This window comes from Rhinopithecus bieti, unplaced genomic scaffold, assembly GCF_001698545.2.
Source record: "Rhinopithecus bieti isolate Rb0 unplaced genomic scaffold, ASM169854v2 scaffold_20098, whole genome shotgun sequence".
NCBI classification, from domain to species: domain Eukaryota; kingdom Metazoa; phylum Chordata; class Mammalia; order Primates; family Cercopithecidae; genus Rhinopithecus; species Rhinopithecus bieti.
In genome coordinates this window covers 2,089,348-2,110,724 of record NW_016810571.1, presented here as the reverse complement: position 1 = coordinate 2,110,724, position 21,377 = coordinate 2,089,348, and the positions used below count along the sequence as shown (strand labels likewise).

General features: G+C 46.9%; 1 protein-coding gene and 2 long non-coding RNA genes across 5 annotated transcripts in view; 2 read left to right on the top strand and 1 right to left on the bottom strand.

Annotated features, from left to right (window-relative positions):
• Positions 1 to 380: 380 nt before the first annotated feature.
• On the top strand, positions 381 to 20,035 carry LOC108542394 (uncharacterized). Its single transcript, XR_001889264.1, has 4 exons — positions 381 to 491; positions 15,780 to 15,887; positions 15,961 to 16,046; positions 18,478 to 20,035. It is a non-coding gene; the product is annotated as an uncharacterized LOC108542394 (long non-coding RNA).
• Positions 17,996 to 21,377, bottom strand: part of COX10 (cytochrome c oxidase assembly factor heme A:farnesyltransferase COX10) — a 145,269-nt gene continuing 141,887 nt past the window's right edge. The window contains exons 7-8 of one of the 3 annotated variants that reach the window (XR_001889263.1): positions 20,000 to 20,458; positions 17,996 to 18,731 (exon numbers count right to left, since the gene is read on the bottom strand). Coding sequence is in view for 2 of the 3 variants with exons in the window: in XM_017892391.1 (XP_017747880.1) it covers positions 20,055 to 20,458 (404 nt within the window). In the remaining variant the exon portion in view is untranslated. Of the gene's footprint in view, positions 20,459 to 21,377 lie in introns of all 3 variants that reach the window. The other 2 variants (XM_017892391.1, XM_017892390.1) reach the window with 2 other exon arrangements.
• The window catches only part of LOC108542395 (uncharacterized), a 14,549-nt gene continuing 13,288 nt past the window's right edge, over positions 20,117 to 21,377 (top strand). Inside the window, exon 1 of the long non-coding RNA XR_001889265.1 lies at positions 20,117 to 20,204. This is a non-coding gene — a long non-coding RNA (uncharacterized LOC108542395). The remainder of the gene's footprint in view (positions 20,205 to 21,377) is intronic.

The following is a 21,377-nucleotide window of genomic DNA, read 5'->3' as shown; positions in this document are numbered from 1 at the left end:
GTGGTGATTTATAATAAATATATATTTGGTCTTCATCCCAGTTCCTAGGACAGAACTCCTGAAACCCTCACAATTTCTTAAGTGACAAAAGCCCTAAAGGTGAAAGGAGCATCTTTTATTGCTCATACAGGGCCCTTTCAAACACACTTGAGTTTATGTTGATGAGGTAACTTTTGGAAAGCTCCAAAGAATAGGGGGTTGGCTGCCAGGGGAACTAACATATAATTAGAAGATTGGAATTTTCAGGGGAAATTTTCTGGGGAGGGGAGAGGGGCTGGAGATTGATTCTAATCACCAATGGCCAATGATTTAATCAATGATGCTTACATAACAAAGTCACCATAGAAACCCAAAAAGACAGGGTTCAGAGAGCTTCCAGACTGAACACATGGAGGTGCTGGGAGGATGTCACGCCCAGAGAGGGCATGGAAGCTCCATGTCCCTCCCATACCATGCTCTAAGCATCTCTTCCATCTGGCTGTTCCTAAGTTGTATCCTTTTATAATAAATCAGTAATCGGGTAAGTAAACTATTTTCCTGAGTGAGCTGTTTTAGCCAATTATCTAACCCAAGGAGGGGTTTGTGAAAACCTCAGATTTGTAGCCATTGGTCATAAGTACAGGTGACAGCCTTGACATGCTACTGGGTGTCTGATGTGGCGACACCCTTACGGGACCAAGCCCTTAACCTGAGGGGTCTGCACTAACTCCAGGTAGATAGTGTCAGAATTGAATTAAATGGTAGGACACCCAGTTGGTGTCTGCAGAGAATCGCTTGGTGTGGGAAAAACGTTCACACATTTGGGATCCAGAAGTTCTGTTTGTGGGTAGTAGAAGAAAAGACAGTTGTTTTCTTTCTTTCTTTCTTTTCTTTCTTTCTTTCTTTCTTTCTTTCTTTCTTTCTTTCTTTCTTTCTTTCTTTCTTTCTTTCCTTCCTTCTTTCTTTCTTTCTTTCTTTTCCTATACAAGAGGAAAGAATGTGGATTATTTACTCCAATACCTCCTCTCAGCTTATTGTACCAGATTATTACAGAGGAGGGGACAAGCCAGAGTCTGCAGGAGTGGCAATGCATGCCCGTATCACACAACTGAATAGCAGACCAGAATTTCAATCTGGGTCTGTATGACTTTCAAATGCATGCTTGTTCCAGCAGTATGCAGACTGAATGAATCCAGATGCTCCTTGGATCTTCAGAAGCAGTCTGGCTTAGTCAGGGAACTAAGACATCTGAAAGGAGTAGGGCAAAGATCTGTCAAGAAACCACCCCACCATACTAGAGACAGCCTGATTTCTCCCCACAGCCTGATTTCTTCAGGACATCCATGGATAAGCATCAGGGGAGCCATACATGCTCTAAATGTGTTTGCAGAATTGGCATATGTTCATTTTCTGGGTGACAAAGAACTTACTTCTTACCAGAGTCTCGAGGTGTGTTCATCTTCCTACTCTAAACATAGGAAACCATGCCAGTTTTATGAATAAGCATCAATTTTCTAATGCCACCTGCCTATAGCCCACAAATAAAACAGTGCTTTGGGAGGAATCTATAATATTTGCATATACATATGCTTTTTTTTTTTTTTCAGTTTAGGCAACTTCTGTCCAGGCAGTTCTGGTCCCAACTAGGTATGAAATAAAGATATAAAGGTGTCCCCCTACCATGGAAATCAGGGTACCCATAGCAGAATGAACATGAATGGATAGCTTGATGGTGAAAATCACAAGGTGTCCAGTATATAAAGTTTTGTCAATTTGTAGACAGTTGAGTGTAGTTCTCAGAAATTACCAAGTCATTCCGAATTACATAAAGATTTTATTAAAATTTTTTATAGCCTTGTGCCCCCCATGCCCTACTCCTTCCTCTGAAACTTTCTAAAGCTCTGGGATCCTTTCTCAGTGAAGTGGCAAGGGTTAATTTAACAGGGCAGCCTCATCCACATTGGAGAAGTATAAAAAGGTAGGGGCGAGAAAGCTTGAATCAAGGTAAGGCATAGATTTCCCCCTTACACACTTGTTCTGCCAAAACCCATTCATGTTCGTCTGAGTTCTTCAGAGAAACAGAACCAACAGGATAATATGTGTGTGTGTGTGTGTGTGTGTGTATGCCACACATACAAACACACGTATATATGGACAGAAAGAGATTTTTAATTTATATAGATTTAGGGGGTATAAGTGCATATAAGTACAGTTTTGTTATGTTGGTATATTGCAGTGGTGAAGTCTGAGCATTTAGTGTAACCTTCACCTGAGTAGTGTACATTGTACTCAAGATGTAATTTCTCATCCCTCACCTGCTTCCCTCCTTTTGAAATCTTCAATGTCTATTATTACACTCCATGTGTCCATAGGCACACATTGTTTAGTTCCTATTTATTTGTGAGAACAGGTGGTATTTGACTTTCTGTTTCTGAGTTATTTCATTTAGGATAATGGACTCCAGTTGTATCCATTTTGCTGTGAAAGACACGATTTTATTCTTTTTTATAGCTGAGCAGTATTCCATGGCATATGTGCCACATTTTCTTTATCCAGTCATCCATTAATGGTCCTTAGGTTGATTCCATGACTTTGCTGTTGTGAAGAGTGCTGTGGTAAACATATGAGTGCAGGTGTGTTTTGATATAATGATTTCTTTTCTTTTGAGTAGATACCCAGCAATAGAATTGCCGGATTAAATGGTAGTTCTATTTTTAACTCTTTGAGAAATCTCTATATCGTTTTCCATAGAGATTGTACTAGTTTACATCTCCACCAACAGTGTATAAGCATTCTCTTTGAGAGAGAGATTTATTATAAGAAATTGGCTTACATGGTTATAGCAGCTGAGAAGTTCCAAGACCTGCATTCAGCAAGATGAGGACCCAGGAGAGCTGATGACGTAGTTCCAGTCTGAGTCTGAAAGGCTGAGAAGCAGGAGAGCCGATGGTCTAATTTCCAGTCCAAATCCAAGTCCAAAGGCAGGAGAAGACTGATATCCAGTTCAAGCACTTAGACAGGCAAAGTTTCTCCTTACTTGACCTTTTTGTTCTATTCAGGCCTTCAACGGATTGGATGAGGCCATCTCATGTTAGGGAGGGCAATTTGCTTTACTCCTGGTTCTGATGTTAATCTCATCCAGAAACATCCTTGCAGATACACCCAGAATAATATCTGGGTACCCCATGGTTCAGTCAGATTGACACATAAAACTGACCATTGCACCACCTGTTTACCCTACTATCTAAGCCCAGAGGAAGAGGGTCCCACTTCTTCCAAAGTGAATTTCTCTACCTGTCCTCAGCCTCATTGTTCAACCCCAAAGCATTCTTGAGAATTGCCTAAACATAGAGAAACTAGCAAAGAGGAAAAGTGTAATCTTCCAGGTAACCTATAACTCTAGTGCAGAAAAGGCTATGGATATTGTAAAGGGAAAGCAAGTTTATAGATTGCAAACAGATCAGCAAATATATGTTTTGGTAGAAAAAGTTAAGACCCAGTGTTAGATCAGTAGGATGGTTATAGTTCACAATAATTTATTTTACATTCCAAAATAGCTAGAAGAGAATAACATGAATGTGTCTAGCATTAACAAAAGACAAATATTTAAGGTGATGACTATCCAAAGTACACCGATTAGATCTTTACACCTGACATGAATTTATGAAGTTGTCACATGCATCCTGAAGTTACACACATCTATTTTGCATCAATTTAAAATATTTTTAAAAATCTAATTAAATAGTACCATAAGGATCCTTTGCATATAAGAGGAAATTTAACACAAAATGGCTTATGCCCAAAATAAATTGATGGGCTCATGACTATGAAAAATCCAAGAGAGAAACCAGGCATTAGACATCGCTGGATTCAGAGGCTCAGATAATGTCATCAAGAACTGGTCTCTCCCTTTCTCTTTGTTCTACTTTCATCTCTATTGGCTGTTTTTCCAGAGAGGCTCTTTTTGGGGTGGCAGGATGGCAGCCAGCAATTCCAGGCTTATATTCTCACAAATGCAAGTCCAAGAGTTCATGTCAAAGTCCTCAACATGACTCTACAGATCATGAATTGGACCCAGCATCAGTCGTCGAACAGATCACTGTGGTCAAGAGGATGCTTTTCTCCCACTGATCAAGCCCATGTAACATGCCACCTAGGGTACCTGGTTAGAGTCAGCCCCATCCAAACCCCATGGACAGAGTACCAGAGGGAAGTCAGGGTGCCTTTACCAAAATAAACATAAATGGATAAGTTGGTGGTGAAAATAACAGGATGCTCACTACATTTTTTTTTTTTTTTTTTTTTTTAAATCTGAAGATATTTGAGTGTAGTTCTAAGACAGTGGTTCTCACTGGGGGAGATTTTGTTGGTAGGGGACATTTGGCTATGCATGAAAACATCTTTGTGTTTCACAACTGGGTGATGCTACTGGCATCTGTGGGGTGGAGGCCAGGAATGCTGCTAAAATCCTATGATGCACAGAACAGCCTCCCACAACAAAGAATTACATGGCCCAAAATGTCAATAGTGCTGAAGATGAGAAACCCTGGCCTATGACCAAAAATGCTGCCAAGGATGCTGTGGTCCATGTCATTAGATAACAAAAGAGTTCTGTACAGATACGCTGTGAATATTCATGTCCTTGCAGTTTGCAAATACCTGTTGACCTGTCACAATGAGAAAGAGGCTTCAGATCTTTCTCTGCTTCCCTTAACTTGTGAGTTAAACTTCTAGCCCCATCCATCTATATATCAGGAATTGTAATCATTGAAGTGACCATTTCAGATCCAAAGCAATTAGGTGGGAAAATCCTAGAGGGCCTTTTATAAATCAAGATTATGGGCAAGAGTTAATACAACAGATGGTGGGCACTCGCCTGTGATCTCCTCCGTGAAGATCAGCCAAATGGCTTCATGTATTCCACCAGGCAGGGCTTGGTGGAAGCTGCCTGCCCATCTGCACTTATTTGACTTTTGTTCCTATTGGCTGGTAAAAATAGCACCAGGATCAGAGCCCAGGTAGCACATTCCTTGGGGCTTCCAATGGTATCCCTTTAGAAATGATGTGAGTCATGGGAAGGTAGGTGAAGAACTTTGCAAGTCTTCTTTACGTTGTCAATTAGGATGCTTTTGGCTGCCAGTGACTGAAGGCCCTGCTCAAGTTGTTTTACACAGAAGGGCAATGTATTATCACAAATAACAGCAAGTCCAGAGGTCCTGATTTTGTTTTGCTACAGATCTCCTAGGTTTGTTCTTCCCTGAAATAGTTACAGGGATCCCATCCAAGTACCACACACCCAGAGCAAGAGGAGGGGCCTCGTATCTTACAAATAAGGCCTTTCCCAGAAGCTGTGTAGCACAGTCCCCTCATGTCTCATTGGCCAGGATTGAGTCACATGCCTGTCCTAAACCAATTCCTTACAAATGAAATGGGATTACAATGGTTGGGTTAGGAACCTAATCATTTGGAACGAAATGGGTGCTACATATTCACATACTGAGCACTGTCTCCACTTAGTAGAAGGGAGATGCTGGCCCCTGGCAAACCAAAGTTGCAATTCATAAGACTAGGAGTAAACAGGCATTTCTCTTGATGGTGATGTTTGAAACAGTTCCTCAAGGATGGGCATAATTAGAATAGTGAAGAATATCAGAGTTGAAAGAAATTTTATTTTTTGTCTCTGATGTATGTCTTCATCTGTCAGCAAGTCTTTGGAAAAACAGCCCAAGGTTCTCGGTCTCAATAATGCAACGAACTAAGTTCCAAGATACCAAGGATGACATTTAACCAACCACTACATTACAATGTGACAAAGACCTCAAATGTCCAAATCATAGATGGAAGGACCTCTAATGCCACTGGCACACTCTGAGTGAGACAAGTCTACATTTTAGGAACAGTCACTTGTAATATTCCATTCTGGGTACAAACTACCTTCTTCATGAGCAATGAGAATTCATTAATGAAACAATGGTGGCAAAATCTTTGGAAGCTAAAAGTTTTAACATATTTGGTACATGAAAAAACGTGCGGGCCAGGCGTGGTGGCTCACGCCTGTAATCCCAGCACTTTGGGAGGCCAAGAGGGGCGCATCACAAGGTCGGGAGATTGAGACTATCCTGACCAACATGGTGAAACCCCATCTCTACTAAAAATATAAAAATTAGTCGGGCATGGCAGTGCATACCTGTAATCCCAGCTACTCTGGAGGCTGAGGCAGGAGAATCCTGTGAACCCGGAAGGTGGAGGTAGCAGTGAGCCCAGATCGCACTACTGCACTCCAGCCTTGTGATAGAGCTAGACTCCAACTTGGAAAAAAAAAAAAAGTGCAAACATAGATGAAAAACAATAACCCTAAAGAATAAGCAAGCACATTTAGGAGCAATTAGCCATCTTTCACTAATTTGTTATTACTGATCACTTCATCTCTTCTCCCTACTTTTGAATATTTTACCTTGGAGACGGACCATTACAGACTTTCTCTACAGCTACTCTTATCTGCTTGACATTATGTCTCCTCCAGGTAATTTTCTCCTTTGAACTTTTTTATTGACAAACTCCGTGTTTGCCTTGTCTCGGAGAAGAAGCTTCCTATGGGAGTCATGAGTGCTGTTCTGTCTCAGCCTCTGTGTCTTTATGAACAGTAGGTTGCACACCATGGCCTCTTGTTGGGGTGGAGGGACATTTTAAGTGGAAATGATGGGTGTCATCTGTAAGCTGGAGCATTTCACTGCCAGTGTGAGACTTTTTGCACCTTTCTCTTCACTGCAGAAACCACCAACATTTAAGATGATGGCTACTCTATCAGTCTGGGTCCCAGAAGCTGGGAAGATACAGCAGAACCCTCACCTCAGCTGTGGTGGGCACCATCTCTACTAAAAATACAAAAATTAGCTGGGCGTAGTACTGGGGAGGCTGAGGCAGGAGAATCGATTGAATCCAGGAGGCGGAGGTTGCAGTGAGCCAAGATCATGCCACTGCACTCCAGTCTGGGCGACAGAGCTAGACTCCATCTCCAAATAAATAAATAAATAAATAAATAAATAAATAAATAAATAAATAAAATAAAATAAAAAGAGGGCAAGATTGGAAGGAAAGAGGACTTTTCGAGCAACACAGGCAAAAGATGATGAGAGTTGTGCAGATAATGAGAAGTGAGAAGTAGCTGGATACTGGATACACCCTGAAGAGACAGTCAGCAGGATTTCCTGAAAAATTGGGACATGAGAGAAAGAGAGGAGGGTATAAAGAATTGAGCTGAACAAATGAAAGAATGGAGTTGCTGTCAGCAAAGATGTGGAAGGTTGTGAATATCTCGGGGGAAGATCAGGAGTCCATCTGGGGCATGCTGAGTTTGCAATGTCTTTTAGGCATTTCAGCAGAAATGAAGGGGCAATTGGATTGACAAGTCTGGAGAAAACCTAAGCTGGCGAGGCACATTTGGGAGTTGCTAAGCATCTAGGTGGTATTTACAGTCTTGAGACTGGATTGCATCACCAGTCTGGGGGAAGTGGCTCATGCCTGCAATCCCAGCACTTTGGGGGGCCGAGGTAGGCGAATCACCTGAGGTCAGGAGTTCAAGACCAGCCTGGCTAACATGGTGAAACCCCATCTCTACTAAAAATACAAAAACTAGCCGGGTTTGGTGGTGGGCACCTGTAATCTCAGCTACTTGGGAGGCTGAGGCAGGAGAATTGCTTGAACCCAGGAGGGTTCAGTGAGTCCCACTTACTGTTGGTTGCAGTGAGCCAACATCACACCATTGCACTCCAGCCTGGGCAACAAGAGTGAGACTCTGTTTCAAAAACAAAAAAAAAGAAAGAAGAAGATTGAGGACTGAGCCCTGGAGTGCTCCAACATTAAGAGATTGAGAGAGAAGAACCAGGAAAACAGGCAGACAAGGAGCAAACCGTGAAGTAGGAAGAAAAGCAAGGCGCATGGTATACCAGAAACCAAGAGAAGAAAGTGAATCGAGGAGGAGAGAGTACTCAGCTGGGTGAAGTGCTGCTGAGAGGTCAAGTAAGATGAGGGTGAAGACTCACCCTGTGGATTTAGCAGTGTGGTGGCCAGACGTGATGTTGACAAGAGCGATTACAGTTGACTGGTGGGTGCAGGAGCCTGTTTGGTGGGTTGAAGGGATCATGGGAGAAGGGTGTTGGGGACTAAATGTTTATGTCCCCCCCAAATTCATCCATGAAAGCCCGAATCCTCAGTATGGCTGTATTTGGAGTGAGGAAGTAATTAGGGTTAAATGAGGTCATGAGGGTGGGGCCTTGACCTAAGAAGATTAGCGTCCTTATAAAGAGACAGCAGAGGCCAGGTGTGGTGGCTTCCGCCTGTATTCCCAGCACTCTGGGAGGCCGAGGCAGATGGATCGCTTGAACCTGGTGTTTGAGACCAGCCTGAGGGACATGGTGAAGCCCTGTCTCTACTAAAAATACAAATAAATCAGCTGGGTAGGCATGGTGCAGGTGCCTGTAGTCCCAGCTACTTGGAAGCTGTGGCGGGAGGATCATCTGAGTCTGGGGAGTTTGAGGCTGTAGTGAGCTGTGATTGTGCCACTGCACTCCTGCCTGGGCAATAGAGTGAGCCCCTATATCAAAAAACAAAAGAAAGAGGGCTTGCTCTGGCTCACTCCAGGAGCATGCTCGGAGGAAAGGCCAGGGAGGACAGCGTGCCTTAATTGTCTGTAAGCCAGGAGGTGGGCTCTTGGCAGAAAGTGAATAGGTCCAAAGCTTGATCTTGGACTTCCAAGAGTGGTTGTGGGTACTGGATATACTCCGAAGATATAGTTAGTGAGATTTGCTGAAAATCCAGAAGGATCTTTTCTGAAAAGCCTCTGGAACTGTGAGAAAACACATTTCTGTGGCTTAGGTCATCCAATCAATGGTATTTTGTTATGGCAGCAAACATATGAGCAGGCTGACACAGAGGGTAACTGAACACAGCAAGTGTAGACAATCCTTGCAAATTCTGCTGCAGACATGAGCAAAGAAATGAGGTGGTGGCCAGCGGGGGAAGAGGAATCAAGAGGGTGTCTGTTTGTCTTGTTTTCTCTTAAAATGGGCAAAATAGCATTTTTTAAGTTTGTGAGAAAGATCCAATAGAAAATAAGAAACTGGCTTTGTAGGAGAGGGAAGAGGAGGGTTCTGGAGCAATGTCTGAGTGGATGAGGAGATGAAATTTTTTTTTTTTTTTTTTTTTTTTTGAGACGGAGTCTCACTCTGTCGCCCAGGCTGGAGTGCAGTGGCCGGATCTCAGCTCACTGCAAGCTCCGTCTCCCGGGTTTACGCCATTCTCCTGCCTCAGCCTCCCGAGTAGCTGGGACTACAGGAGCCCGCCACGTCGCCCGGCTAGATTTTTTTTGTATTTTTTAGTAGAGACGGGGTTTCACCGGGTTAGCCAGGATGGTCTCGATCTCCTGACCTCGCGATCCGCCCGTCTCGGCCTCCCAAAGTGCTGGGATTACAGGCTTGAGCCACCGTACCCGGCCGAGGAGATGAAATTAAACGCACAAGGAGAGGCACCGGCTTCAGACAGGAGCAGGGACAGATCACTGTGGGAACAGAGAGCCAGGGATGGGGAGGAGGGGCAGGGTCTGAGCAGAGAAGAGTGTGTGGGAGGTAAGATGTGAGAGGGCTGAGGTCCTGGGGCATCAAGGGCTGGGCCCTGAGTGGCCATGAGGCTGGTCCATGTTTCCCTGATGCCAGCAGCTGGTCAAGCGCAGGTGTGAGTAGGCAAAGTCGGCTCTCCCCGGCGGTTGAGGACTTTGCCAAGTGAGCATGACCCAATGAAGCAGCAAGACGTCAGGAGCAGGCTGAGGGGTGGGTACGGAGCTGGGGGCAGCTGGAGTGGGAGCCAGGTAAGGAGAGAGCACATGGCCTTTTCTTTGAAACAAAGAAGCCCAGCTCACCCCTGGTACCCACCCACTGTGAAGAGTCTGCTTGGATTGCAACTGAGTCTTTCCCACCCGCCCGGTTCCAGGTATCACCTGACTCTTGGTTCTCAGTGAACTGAGCCATCCTGTTGAAACCGTAGGGACCGCTCTGCCCAACAGCACAAGAGCCCTTCACCAGAGGCTGCCTGCAGAGGGCAAGGTCATGCTGAAGCACAGCCTGCGCTGGTGGACACGTCAGGCACGGTGACAGGAGCTGGTGGATGGGGCTGTCGAGGTCTTTCCAGAGACACTAAGAACCACTAAGGTGGTTCCAACTTCGAACCATGGATATATCCACAGCACAGGCTGCAGAGAAAGCAGAGTGAAGGCAGGAGAGAGAAAGGAGGAGGCCATGGGAGAATAGGAAAAAGTCAGACCAGTGCGAGGGGCAGCAGAGACCGAGTAGGTCCTGGGCCAGCCTGGGATCTTCCACAAACCATGTTGACTACTCTGGTTTCCAGCTGTGCCCAACACCCAATGCATTTTGTCTTTTGACATTGGGGACTGTGAGGCTGTCACTAATTAAGTTCGTCTCGAAGTGGCCTTCATGTTGGAGCAGGTTCAGAGACCAGATGGCGCCATCGGCACAACCCAGGGCCTGGAAGGAGCCCCTTTCCTGCCCCGTCTCTTTCCTCTGCCCCTCTGAAAGCTCAGCCAGGACACCCGCTCACCTCTCCCGAGGCCCGGCTAATTACGAATTAGAACTGGCTAATTCTTTTTCTCCAGCTGTCCCGACCTTGGTTTGTTATAGTTGTCTGCTGGAATGCCAGTTGCACAAATACATATGTTAGGGCCTTTGATCTCTGAGCACAATGACATAGATTTATCAAATGTTTGCCTCTTTCTGCCTCTTTGACAAAGGCTGATTTATTGGATGCAGCCCTCGCCTCCCTTCCATTCTTGAAATATGAAGTGTTTGTGAATAGCCAAGGTAATATTTAATATCCTGCCAACGAGCCTTTTGCACTTGCTAACAAATGAACTACATCCCTGCCAAATGGTCCACATCTGTTTGGGCTCCTCTTTTTGACTAAACACATTAGCATGAAAATGCCTCATGGAGAATGCCAAGTGTCCCTTTCTAGATGAGGGAGCAGGGACAATTCTGGGGAAGAGGACCACTTCCCGGGCAGCAGCAGCCTTGCTTGAGGCAGATGCTCTCCTCTTGCCTGAAGTATCTGGGCATGAGCTGTTCCCCCAGCAGGGCTGGGGCCAAGGAGAATTTAGTGGCCTCACTTTCCACTCCCCACATACATTCAGAGAATGGGGCTACTGTGAAAAATAAACATTGCTAGCTCATTTCTGGCTCTTCAACCCCGAAGGGTTTTCCTTAAGGGTTTCCTAAGAAAGTGAAAGTGGCTTCCAAGCAACATTTTATTTCGAGAAGAAAGCTGCTGAAGTTTAAAGGTGCTGATTCAGGTGCTTTTGACGGGATCTGGCCTTAGCCCTGACTGTGGCTCTGTCTTCCCTGAACGTGGCGCTGGCTTGGGAAATCCCAGGCGGTAGGGTGGATTTGGTTTAAAGAGCAGGTAGTAAAATGTCCTGGGTTGTCTTCGTGTTAATGGCCTTGTAATAGGCTGACCTTAATCTGGGACTACATATAAATGTGGTCTTTCCTTACAATAAACTGAGACCACAGGTGTAAAATGTTCGGGACAGCCTTGCCTCTTGGCTGTGGGTGGGAGAGTCTGAGGGTCTGCAGAGGAGCTGGGCCCAGCCTTGACTGGCATCCCTCTCCAAGGCCCTGGGGCCCACTCCCTTAGAGCTCCTAACCCCAAAGTCTCTGATGACCAAACTGGAAGGAATTTCCCCTTCCTCTGCCCTCTTCCTACCACATTTCCCAAACCTTTAGTCATGGGAAGGGAAGACTGTGTTCTACACGCAGCCTCTGATTGACTTGAGCCAGGCTTAGTGAATCAAAAATGGGCACCAACCCTGAATCAGATCAATTAGGACCTGCATCTCAATTCCAAGACTTCCTCTTTCTTACTGGGTTTGAGTAACAAGCTTTTCCCAGCCTGACAGTTCCTCACCCCAGAGGCAACCCCAGTTACTAGGTTTTTTGCATTTTTTTCTAGAGATATATTATAGGCACGAGGGCAGGGATTTTTGACTCTTCTGTTCACTGCTGCATTCCCAGTACCTGAAATAGTACCTGGCCCAAGGTAGCTAAATATAGAGAAATAAAGGAATGAATAATTGTTTAAGGGGTCTCAGTGTCTTAAAGGGAGAGAGCTTCCCAAGAGCTGTGGCCAGGAGCAAGTCTTGCCGGAAGCCAGTGTGCTTCTCAACTTCCAACTATATGAACCAACACACTCCTATTTTTGATCAATTCCGTTTTAGTTGGAATTCCTGTCACTTGCAATTATGTGTCCAGATGGATACAGGAAGGTTGGTTAATGGTCAGCTCACCAGGACGCAGCCCTATGGGAATGGCTGTCTACAAATAGACAACGGGCTTAGTAGGGAAGAGTTTTTTCTGCTTGTCTGGTTCTGGGGAGATCATTTCTATTTTTGAGGTGACTAAATGGCTGTGTGAGGGGTCTGGACATCAGCCATTGTTTGGGTCGGTTTTAAGGCAAGCAATCCCATTCTTCCTTTTTGTCAAATGAATTCAGACCCTCTGACTGAATAGGTTGGTGGGTTATTCAGGTTGGGGAGACTTGGATGGAGAGAAAAATTGGAGGAGTTCCTGCTTTGAGCATCTTCCAGGCAGAGGCAGTTGACTGAGGGGAACGGTGGGGCCATTCTGTTAGAGCAAAGGCAACGCACCTTGTGTTCAATGAGTTGGTCGTTCAGCACACCACACCACAGCAGGAGACTGCAGCTGGGACTGGCCAGGGAAGCTATTTCCCAAGTGCCAGGCAGTGGGGAGATTCCAGGCAGAGGCTTGGGTGGCCTGGAGTCTGCAGTGTCGGGGGAGGCAGGATTATGTGAGCGTGAGGGGGTAGGGGCCAGGCTGAGGCAGCCTGGGTCTTCCACTAGAGCTGAGACCAGCAATTGAGATACTGGTGACCACAGGCAAAGGGAGAAAAGGGGACATGAGAAATGCAAGGGGTACTCCCCTTGAGAGAAGGCACCACCTTGTCCTCAAGCTGGGACCCCGGGAATATCCCAGGATCTTCTCTCACCCCAATCAACCCTGCAGAGTTTCCTCTGCTCTCCCTCTCCCTCATCTGCCCAGATTCAGACCCATTATTGCTCCCCTGGTCTTCCCAGTTCTTCCCATCCACCTTCTGCTCTGTGGCCTGGATTTTCTTTCTAAAGCACAAACACGATCATGCTACTTTCTAGCTTTACTCTTCAATAGTTCCCTATTGCCCTTAGGGTAAAGTCTAGACGACTTAGTTGGGCAAACATAAAGTTGGCCAGATCTGGTCCCTCCACTTCTCTCTTTAACCTCATCCTCCAGCTCCTCTTGGCCCCTACACTCCAGCCATGCAGAACTGTGAACGCTCCCCAAACACTCGATGCCCCTTCACCCTGGGCCTTTGCTCACCCTGCTCTCTGCTTGAAGTGCCTTCTCTCCTCCCCACTCCCCCTACTAGTGTTTGGCCTAATGACCAATCACTTATGCTGAACTATTTCCTTTGAGACACAGAAACACAACTGCGGTGATGCCTAGACGCTAGAATATCCCATAGAAAAAAAGCCACGGGCTGGGCTGAGTGCTCGGTTTGGCTCAAGTCCCCTTAGAGTCAGGGCCTATGGCCAGACCAGCCCTGTTACAGAGATGGAGCCCGGAAGGAAGGACCCTGAGAGCCAGATCAAGGGACACAAGAGTCAGGATCATGGAGAAGCGGATGTTGAGAAGCCCCCAGCCAGGCTGCAACAAGGCAGCCGTAAGTCAGGTGGCGGGTCCTGAGAGTGGCACAGGCAAGGTTGGAGGATTCTAGGTTAGGAACGGGGTTGGGGTGGGAGGGAGGGGAAGGCTCCTTTTACTCTCACCTCATGGCTGCATTGCCTCTCTGGGAAACCTCCGGAGTGTGCTCCTGGGGGCTGGGAATATTCGGGTGCATCTCACTCCCTGACACGAGGCCTCACTCACAACCTCGTGCTCAGTGGGCACAGGATAGCTGGCTGGTGGGCGGAAGGTGGCTGTCCTCTCCGTGGGTCTCTGTTTTGGTTCCTGGCTTCTTGCTTTCTGTGTTTGTTGAAGCTGGGGAGGGCTGAGGACCTTGTTTGGTGTGTCTGGCGCATCTTCAGATTGTCTCGGTCACCTTGCCTCTCTTTGGACGTTTGGGATGGGGCGGAGTGGGGTTACTCAACCAAGAACTTTGCTTTGCCTCGCCCACTGTGCCCTGTGCGGTCCTCGCCCCGCCCTCTCCTGAATCTCCAGCTCTGGCCCCGTTTTGTTGAGTGGGGTGCCCTCAGCCAACAGCAGCTTCATAGCGCCCCAGCCTGCAGCGCCCCCTGGCTGCCGGCTGGTCAGGAAAGACAGGCTTTTCTCACGACCCTGGAACCGCACCCTCTTTCCCTGAATGGGGTCCACCTGCCCTCTTGACCTTCTCTGCATCTGGGAGTCCTCATTGTCTTGGCTTCTACTTCACAGGTAGGTTCCCAATTTATAAACCTGGAGGGGTTCCCTCATTTACGGTGACCTGGATGCATGACGCTGGTGTTCAGGAGGTGACGCCTGAGCGCCTATCTGGTGGAAGTGAGTTAAAGCAAAGCCTTTAGTGGCAGATGATGAGGGATGAAGATGGAGACAGACACTAGATTCTCTGCGAATGCATTTAAAAAGTAAAAATATTGGTCAAGAATCCAACTTAATTTACTGGGCTGAAAACTCTTTGTTACTAAGTAGTTGTGGGGAAAAGAAAGAGAGATCAGACTGTTACTGTGTCTATATAGAAAGAAGTAGACATAAGAGACTCCATTTTGTTCTGTATTTGAGATGCTGTTAATCTGTGACCCTACCCCAACCTTGTCCTTGCAAGAGACATGTGCTGTGGTGACTCAAGGTTTAACGGATTTTGGGCTGTGCAGGGTGTGCTTTGTTAAACAAGTGCCTGAAGGCAGTATGTTTGTGAAAAGTCATCACCATTCTCTTAATCTCAAGTACCCAGGGACACGTACACTGCCAAAGGTTGCAGGGACCTCTGCCTAGGAAAGCTAGGTATTGTCCAAGGTTTCTCCCCATGTGATGGTCTGAAATATGGCCTCGTGGGAAGGGAAAGACCTGATCGACCCCCAGCCTGACATCCGTGAAGGGTCTGTGCTCAGGAGGACTAGTGTAAGAGGAAAGAAGGCCTCTCGGCACTTGAGATAGAGAAAAGCATCTGTCTCCTGCCCGTCCCTGGGCAATGGAACATCTCGGTGTAAAACCCGATTGTATGTTCTGTTTACTGAGAAAGGAGAAAACCGCCTTAGGGCTGAAGGTGGGATGGGCCAGCGGCAATGCTGCTCTTTATGCACTAAAAAGGTTTATGGAGATGTTTGCACATGCATATCAAGGCACAGCACTTTCCCTTAAACTTATTCATGTCACAGAGATATTTATTCATGTCTTACTGCTGACCTTCTCCCTACTATGATCCTATTATCCTGCCACTTCCCTTTTTCTTTGATGGTAAAGATAATGATCAATAAATACTGAGGGTCCTCTGTATGCTGAGCACTGGTCCCCTGGGCCCACTTTTTCTTTCTCTATACCTAGTCTCTGTCTCATTTCTTTTCTCAAGTCTCTCATTCCACCTAACGAGAAACACCCACAGGTGTGGAGGGGCAGGCCACCCCTTCAGTAGTTAAGTCAAGGTACCCCTGAAGATACAGAAAATGATGAAAATTGATGAGTGAGTCAAACTAGGAAGAAATAGTCACTTGCCTTGGTTCAACTTTGGCAGTTTTCTTAACAAAGCAGGCAGAAGGGTGCACCTGTTCCAGATTCAGTCACAAGGGGCAGGCATGTACCAATCTCCTCCACCTTCAAGTGCTCCCACCACCTCCACCTCCCACCATGCCATAAAAGGTACTCGTTCATTCCTTTCATCACTGATGAAGCACCCATCACATGATCACTTATGGATTGTCTTCTGTTCTAGGTGCCTGTGGACACAGCAGTGAGAAACAGACATTTCTGCCCTACTGAGTTTACAGTTCAGGGGTGGTGGTCGGTAGTCAGTAACAAGTAAGTGAAATGTGTATGTCACATATTAATAGGTGCTATGGGAAATGAATATGTCAGGAATGGCCGTGGCAGGGTGGGGTGGAAGTTTGAAGTTAGAAAAGGCAATTCCAGAAACAAGTAGAAGCTGTGGGGTGGTGGCCTGGAGGCAGTGGAGTGCATTCTGGTTGATGCAGCCTGGGGACAGAGTCCTGAAGTCAAGAGTGGGAAGAGTGATTGCACCAGCCAGATAAGGACTATGTGGAAGCCATCTTTTCTCATGGAACCACATGTCTTCAATACCTTTCCAAATCCATTCTTTCTTTATCCCAGGCTAACAGGCCATTTCCCTCTGACCACAGGGACCTCATACAACCCAGATGGGGTTATTCTTTTATATGTTCAGGAAAAGGCATTTATTGAGCACCTACTCTGTGCTAAGCATTGTTCTAGAAGCTGGAGATAAAGTGATGCAAAGATACAGTCCTTGTCTTCACGGAACTTATATTCCAGGGAAGACAGTCATTAAATAATGAGATATGTAAATAGACATAGAACATGAAGTAGTGTTAACTGAGGTCAGGAGTTCGAGACCAGCCTGACCAACACGGTGAAACCCCATCTCTACTAAAATACAAAATTACCCGGGCAAGATGGTGCCTGTAATCCCAGCTACTCGGAAGGCTGAGGCAGGAGAATCGCTTCAACCCAGGAGGCGAAGGTTGAAGTAAGCCAAGATCGCACCATTGCACTCCAGCCTGGGCAATAGAATGAGACTCCATCTCAAAAAAAAAAAAAAAAAAAAAAAAAAAAAAAAAAAAAAGCAAAGCACAGCAAGGAGGTAATAAGCACTGGGGGTGGGGACAGGAGTGCTATTTGGTCAGGTGGCCAAAAAAGGCCTCTCTAAGGAGGTGTCATCTCAATGAAATGAGAGGACCCCACGCAGAGGGAACAGGAGTTATCAATATGAATACACCACAGCGGGTGTGCTTGAGTATTGAGGAAAAGCATGGAGATCTGTAGGCAGGACAGTAGGTGTGGCAAGAAGGTATTTCCAAGACCAGAGAGAGGAGCAGGACCAGATGGCATGGGACCAGATGGCATGGGACCAAGTAGGGAAGCAATTACAGGGTGCAGAATGGGAATAGCAGGATCTGCCTGTAGCTTAGAGGGATCATGCTGGCTGCCCTGTGAAAAACAGACAAGGCTGGGGCAAAGAGGAAAATAAATTGTAGGCATGTCTTGCAGGCATGTGTCTCAGATAGACGGGTGGTTCAACCAACCTGGTGGTGGCATAGGAGGTGAGCAGTGGTCAGACGGGATTTTCAGAGGGCTCAAGTTGGTGGCGTCATGCAAGCTGAAGTGTGAGGCATGAGGCATGATCAGAATGCAAGCACAGAGTTATTCCACGCTGGTGGATACCTTGACTCTCAGATGCTCTGTGACGTGCATGGCGGAGTCCAGCCACTGAGTGATGGACTCTGAATTAGTAAGTGAACAAGAGCCTCTTTGATCCAGAGCGTATCTTCACATCTTGCAGTTAGGAAATAGTGGCCAAAAGATGCTAAAAAGTGTAATCTGTCCAGCAGGTCAATTATGTTTGGGTTTCCAACAAACAAGAAGCAGGTATATTGCTCTCATTTCTCCAGGCAGGCAGATAGGTACAGCAGTTCTCCCTTATCCGTGGTTTCTCTTTCCAGTTTCAGTTACCCATGGTCAACCAAGGTCCAAAAATAGTAAATAGAAAATTACAGAAATAAACATTTCATAAGTTTTAGATTGTGTGTTGTACTTAGTAGTGTGATGCAATCTAGCATCACCTGCTTGGGACCTGAATTCTCTCTTTGTCCAGCAGATCCATGCTGGATACCGTCCCACCCATGAGTCACTTAGCAGCCAACTCAGTTATCAAATCCGACTGTGGTGGCATTGCAGAGCTTGTGCTCAGTAACCTTTATTTTGCTTAATCATGGCTTCACAGTGCAAGAGTAGTGATGTTGGCAATCCACAGATGTCAGAGAAGCCAGAAAGTGCTGCTCTTAAGTGAAAAGGTGAAAGTTCTCAACTTAATAAGGCACAGAAAGATAAATATTGCATGTTCGCACTTATATGTGGAATCCAGAATAATCAGACTTGAAGAAGACAATAGAATGGTGGTTAGAGAGGCCAGGAGTTGAACGGAATGGGGACAAGATGGTGAAAGGGTACAAAGTCAGTTTAGGACGATTATGTCTCCTCCCTTTGACATACATCACACGCTGTATGAATGCAGTAAATAATGTATTATAATTTCAAAATTACTGAGTATATTAAAAATGTTCTTACCACAAAAATAATTGTCTGAGGTAATCAATACATTCATCAGCTTGATTTCATTATTCCAATTGTCTTCATAAATCATAACATCACTTTTTTACCTCATAAATATACACAACTACAATTTGTAAATTTACAGAACAAAACCAACCTCCCCACACGCCCTCTGCCAGCTCTTGAAGGCGTGATCAAGTGTTGTCAGCTCTACCAGGAACTGTGTGAACTCGGCACAGGATGATTACTTCCAATGACGCCACACGCACTCCTGTTCTTGTATACCGTTTTATTGTGGAAGAAAAAGAGAATCCATGAATTGTACAAGCGTGAAGGCTGTAACAAGTTGTAGAGGCTTTTTCCGGACATTCCTATGCATTGTTCTCCACAGTAAACAACCTGGGGGCAGCCAAGAGGGAAGATTTCAGATAAGTGGAATCAGTGATGTATGTTATCTACCTACAATCCCTTGAGACATTTTTGAGAGAACTCTGTTTAAATGCTGTCCAACTCTCCCACTCCGACCAATGAATCCCTACAGACCAGCAGTGCCCTGGGAGACTGAGTAATGAAAACATCCTGTCAAGCTTCAAGACCTTTGGGCAGATGGGACTCTGCAGACCCGTGGGAGTACAAAGGACCAAAGAGCTACAGGTAACTGTGTTTGGTACCTGAGGCCACACCTGACCACAGGATAACTTGCAAAATTTCCAGAACCCGTCTTCTGGCTCTTAAAGCCATTGCACATGTGGAGGCTAACTTCTGAATTCAGGAGATATCAGGATGGACATGTATTTTTCACCCAAGGGACAGGAATGTGAGCTCTGTGGCCTGGTTAGCCCAGCACACCCTTATTCCTAACTTCCCTTCTCAATACAGCCTTGAAAAAACTGTGCTGTGTAGCAGAGCAGCGGCGACCCACAGTAGTGGCTACAGAGGTACAGTAATGGGGTGGGGACCAGAGGTATCCGGTTGGTATTAAGTCCAGGGCTACCCTTTTAGAAGGAAATACTTCCAATAGTGTATGTTAATGTGAACTATAAAGATGCCTGTGACTCCTTGGAGTTCTGAAATGCTCATACACAATGGGGGTGAAGGGAAGACAGGGGCTGGCAGTCCAGCTTGAGACTCCCTAGGTAAGCGTGTGGAATCCCCAGTCCCAGTGCACAGCAGCCGGGTCCTAGCTATTGGCATTGTTAGAAGGACTATGGCTGAGAATGTGTGGGGTGGGGAAAATAAAAAATGCAGGCCCTGGCTCAGTCACCAGGAAGGGGGTGCCACGAGGCCCTTGAGGAACCTGAGCTCACACAACTACAGAAAGCAGATCATGAGGTTCACGCTGTCTGCCCACAAAGTGCCACTCCGCTGGGCAGGTGGAGTGTGTGTGTGTGGTGTGGGGGTAAGGAGGAAGCTGTGTATGTGTATACCCATGTGAGGAAGAAGAAACAGAATGGAGGGTGGGGATGGAGGAGAGATTATATATAAAGACCCTCAAAGGGAAAAATACTCCTTTTTTTGTGTTCACTGACTGAGCTGATGCATTTCTTATTTGGGGAACATTTTGAGTATTATTCTTAAAAAAAACCGTCAAATGATCACTGAGCACCAAATTCGTTTATAATCTTATTCTAAACCCAGCATTTTCTCTTCTTGTGATCCAGAATTACCACAACATGCTCGCCTGGCAGCAGAGGGAAAGGAGTGGTGGGCTTCCCCATGCGTTCAGCTGGGAGGGGGCGCCGCGTCCCCGTCCCCGCGCCGCCGCTTGCAGGTGAGCATGAGCAGCAGCAGCAGCGGCAGGTGCCACAGGCTGCAGAAGAACAGTTTCCGCGAGCTCCTGCGGTCTGCGTCCACGTAGAAGCGGAAGCCGAGGTAGGAGATGTATGCGTTGATGGGAAGGGCCACGAAGGGGAAGGTCCACGTGGTGATGTCCAGGACAGGGGCTGCTGCGGACAGCACGATCAGGGCCAGGCAGTGGCGCAGCGCCACGCGCCGGCACAGGCCCGGATGGGTGACAGACATCATGCAGTAGCCGCCCCGGGAGTAGTCTTCACGGAGGCCCCAGCTGAGGGCGTTGAAATGAGGAAACTGCCAGGAGTAGAGGATTCCTCCCAGGAGAAATGCACCTGTGTTGGGGTCAGGGCAGGAGAGGGAGACAAAGGCAGTCATCACCAGAGATTTCCAAAGAATGGTTTCCTCTCCTGGGACAGCCTGCCTGGCACCTCAGAAGCTCTGCCACCCTGTGCTCTCATCGTGCTGCCTGCCTACATCACAGGGTGGCTGGGAGACGGGTGCCTACATCAGGCTGGTGGGGCAGCCGATGAGCTAAGATGCCTCCTTTCTCACCTGGGGGTGCCTGTGTGCCTGGGGGCAGGCGGCTGTGGGGTCTGGCTCAGACCCTGCTTCACAGGGGGGGCTGCCTGCGCTGCAGAACCCTTAGCATCGGTGGCTCCTGCCCACCTGGTGCCCCTCATGCCTCCCACATTGTGGGGAGGAAAGAAGCCCCTACACATGGGCAAACACTTGTAGGGAATTCAGTATCTACTTCGGTACTACCTCTGGGTGCAACCTCTGTGCTAGAGCGCTGAGCTCCATTTCCGCCCACTGGGACCCGGGTATGTGGCTTCAGGCAGGTGGAAGCAGTGCTGTAACCTGGAGGATGCTGCGAGTCAGCTCTGCCTGTTCCATGAACCCTGGCTCCCTTCCCAGGGCTGTTAGCGCTCCCGGCTCAGCACTGACAGAGCTGGATGTACCTGCAGGCAGGTTTGTCACACCCTGGCTCTGATCTGTTTACCTGTTTCACCAGGGCTTCCAGGGCATATGCCTGCCACATTCCTCTCACCATCCCCCAGAGCCTGGCACAATGGCACAAGCAGGAGTTGTGAAAACCACATGTGCTCAATAAAATGAGTCATAAAGGCAAAACGGTCCCAGAGTACAATGATAACTTGTCCATGGCTTTGTAAGTTTTCAACAAGGACATACTACCCTGAGCACCATTTTGCCCCTTTCTCTGGAACAGTCTCCCCAGCACCCACCTGGGTG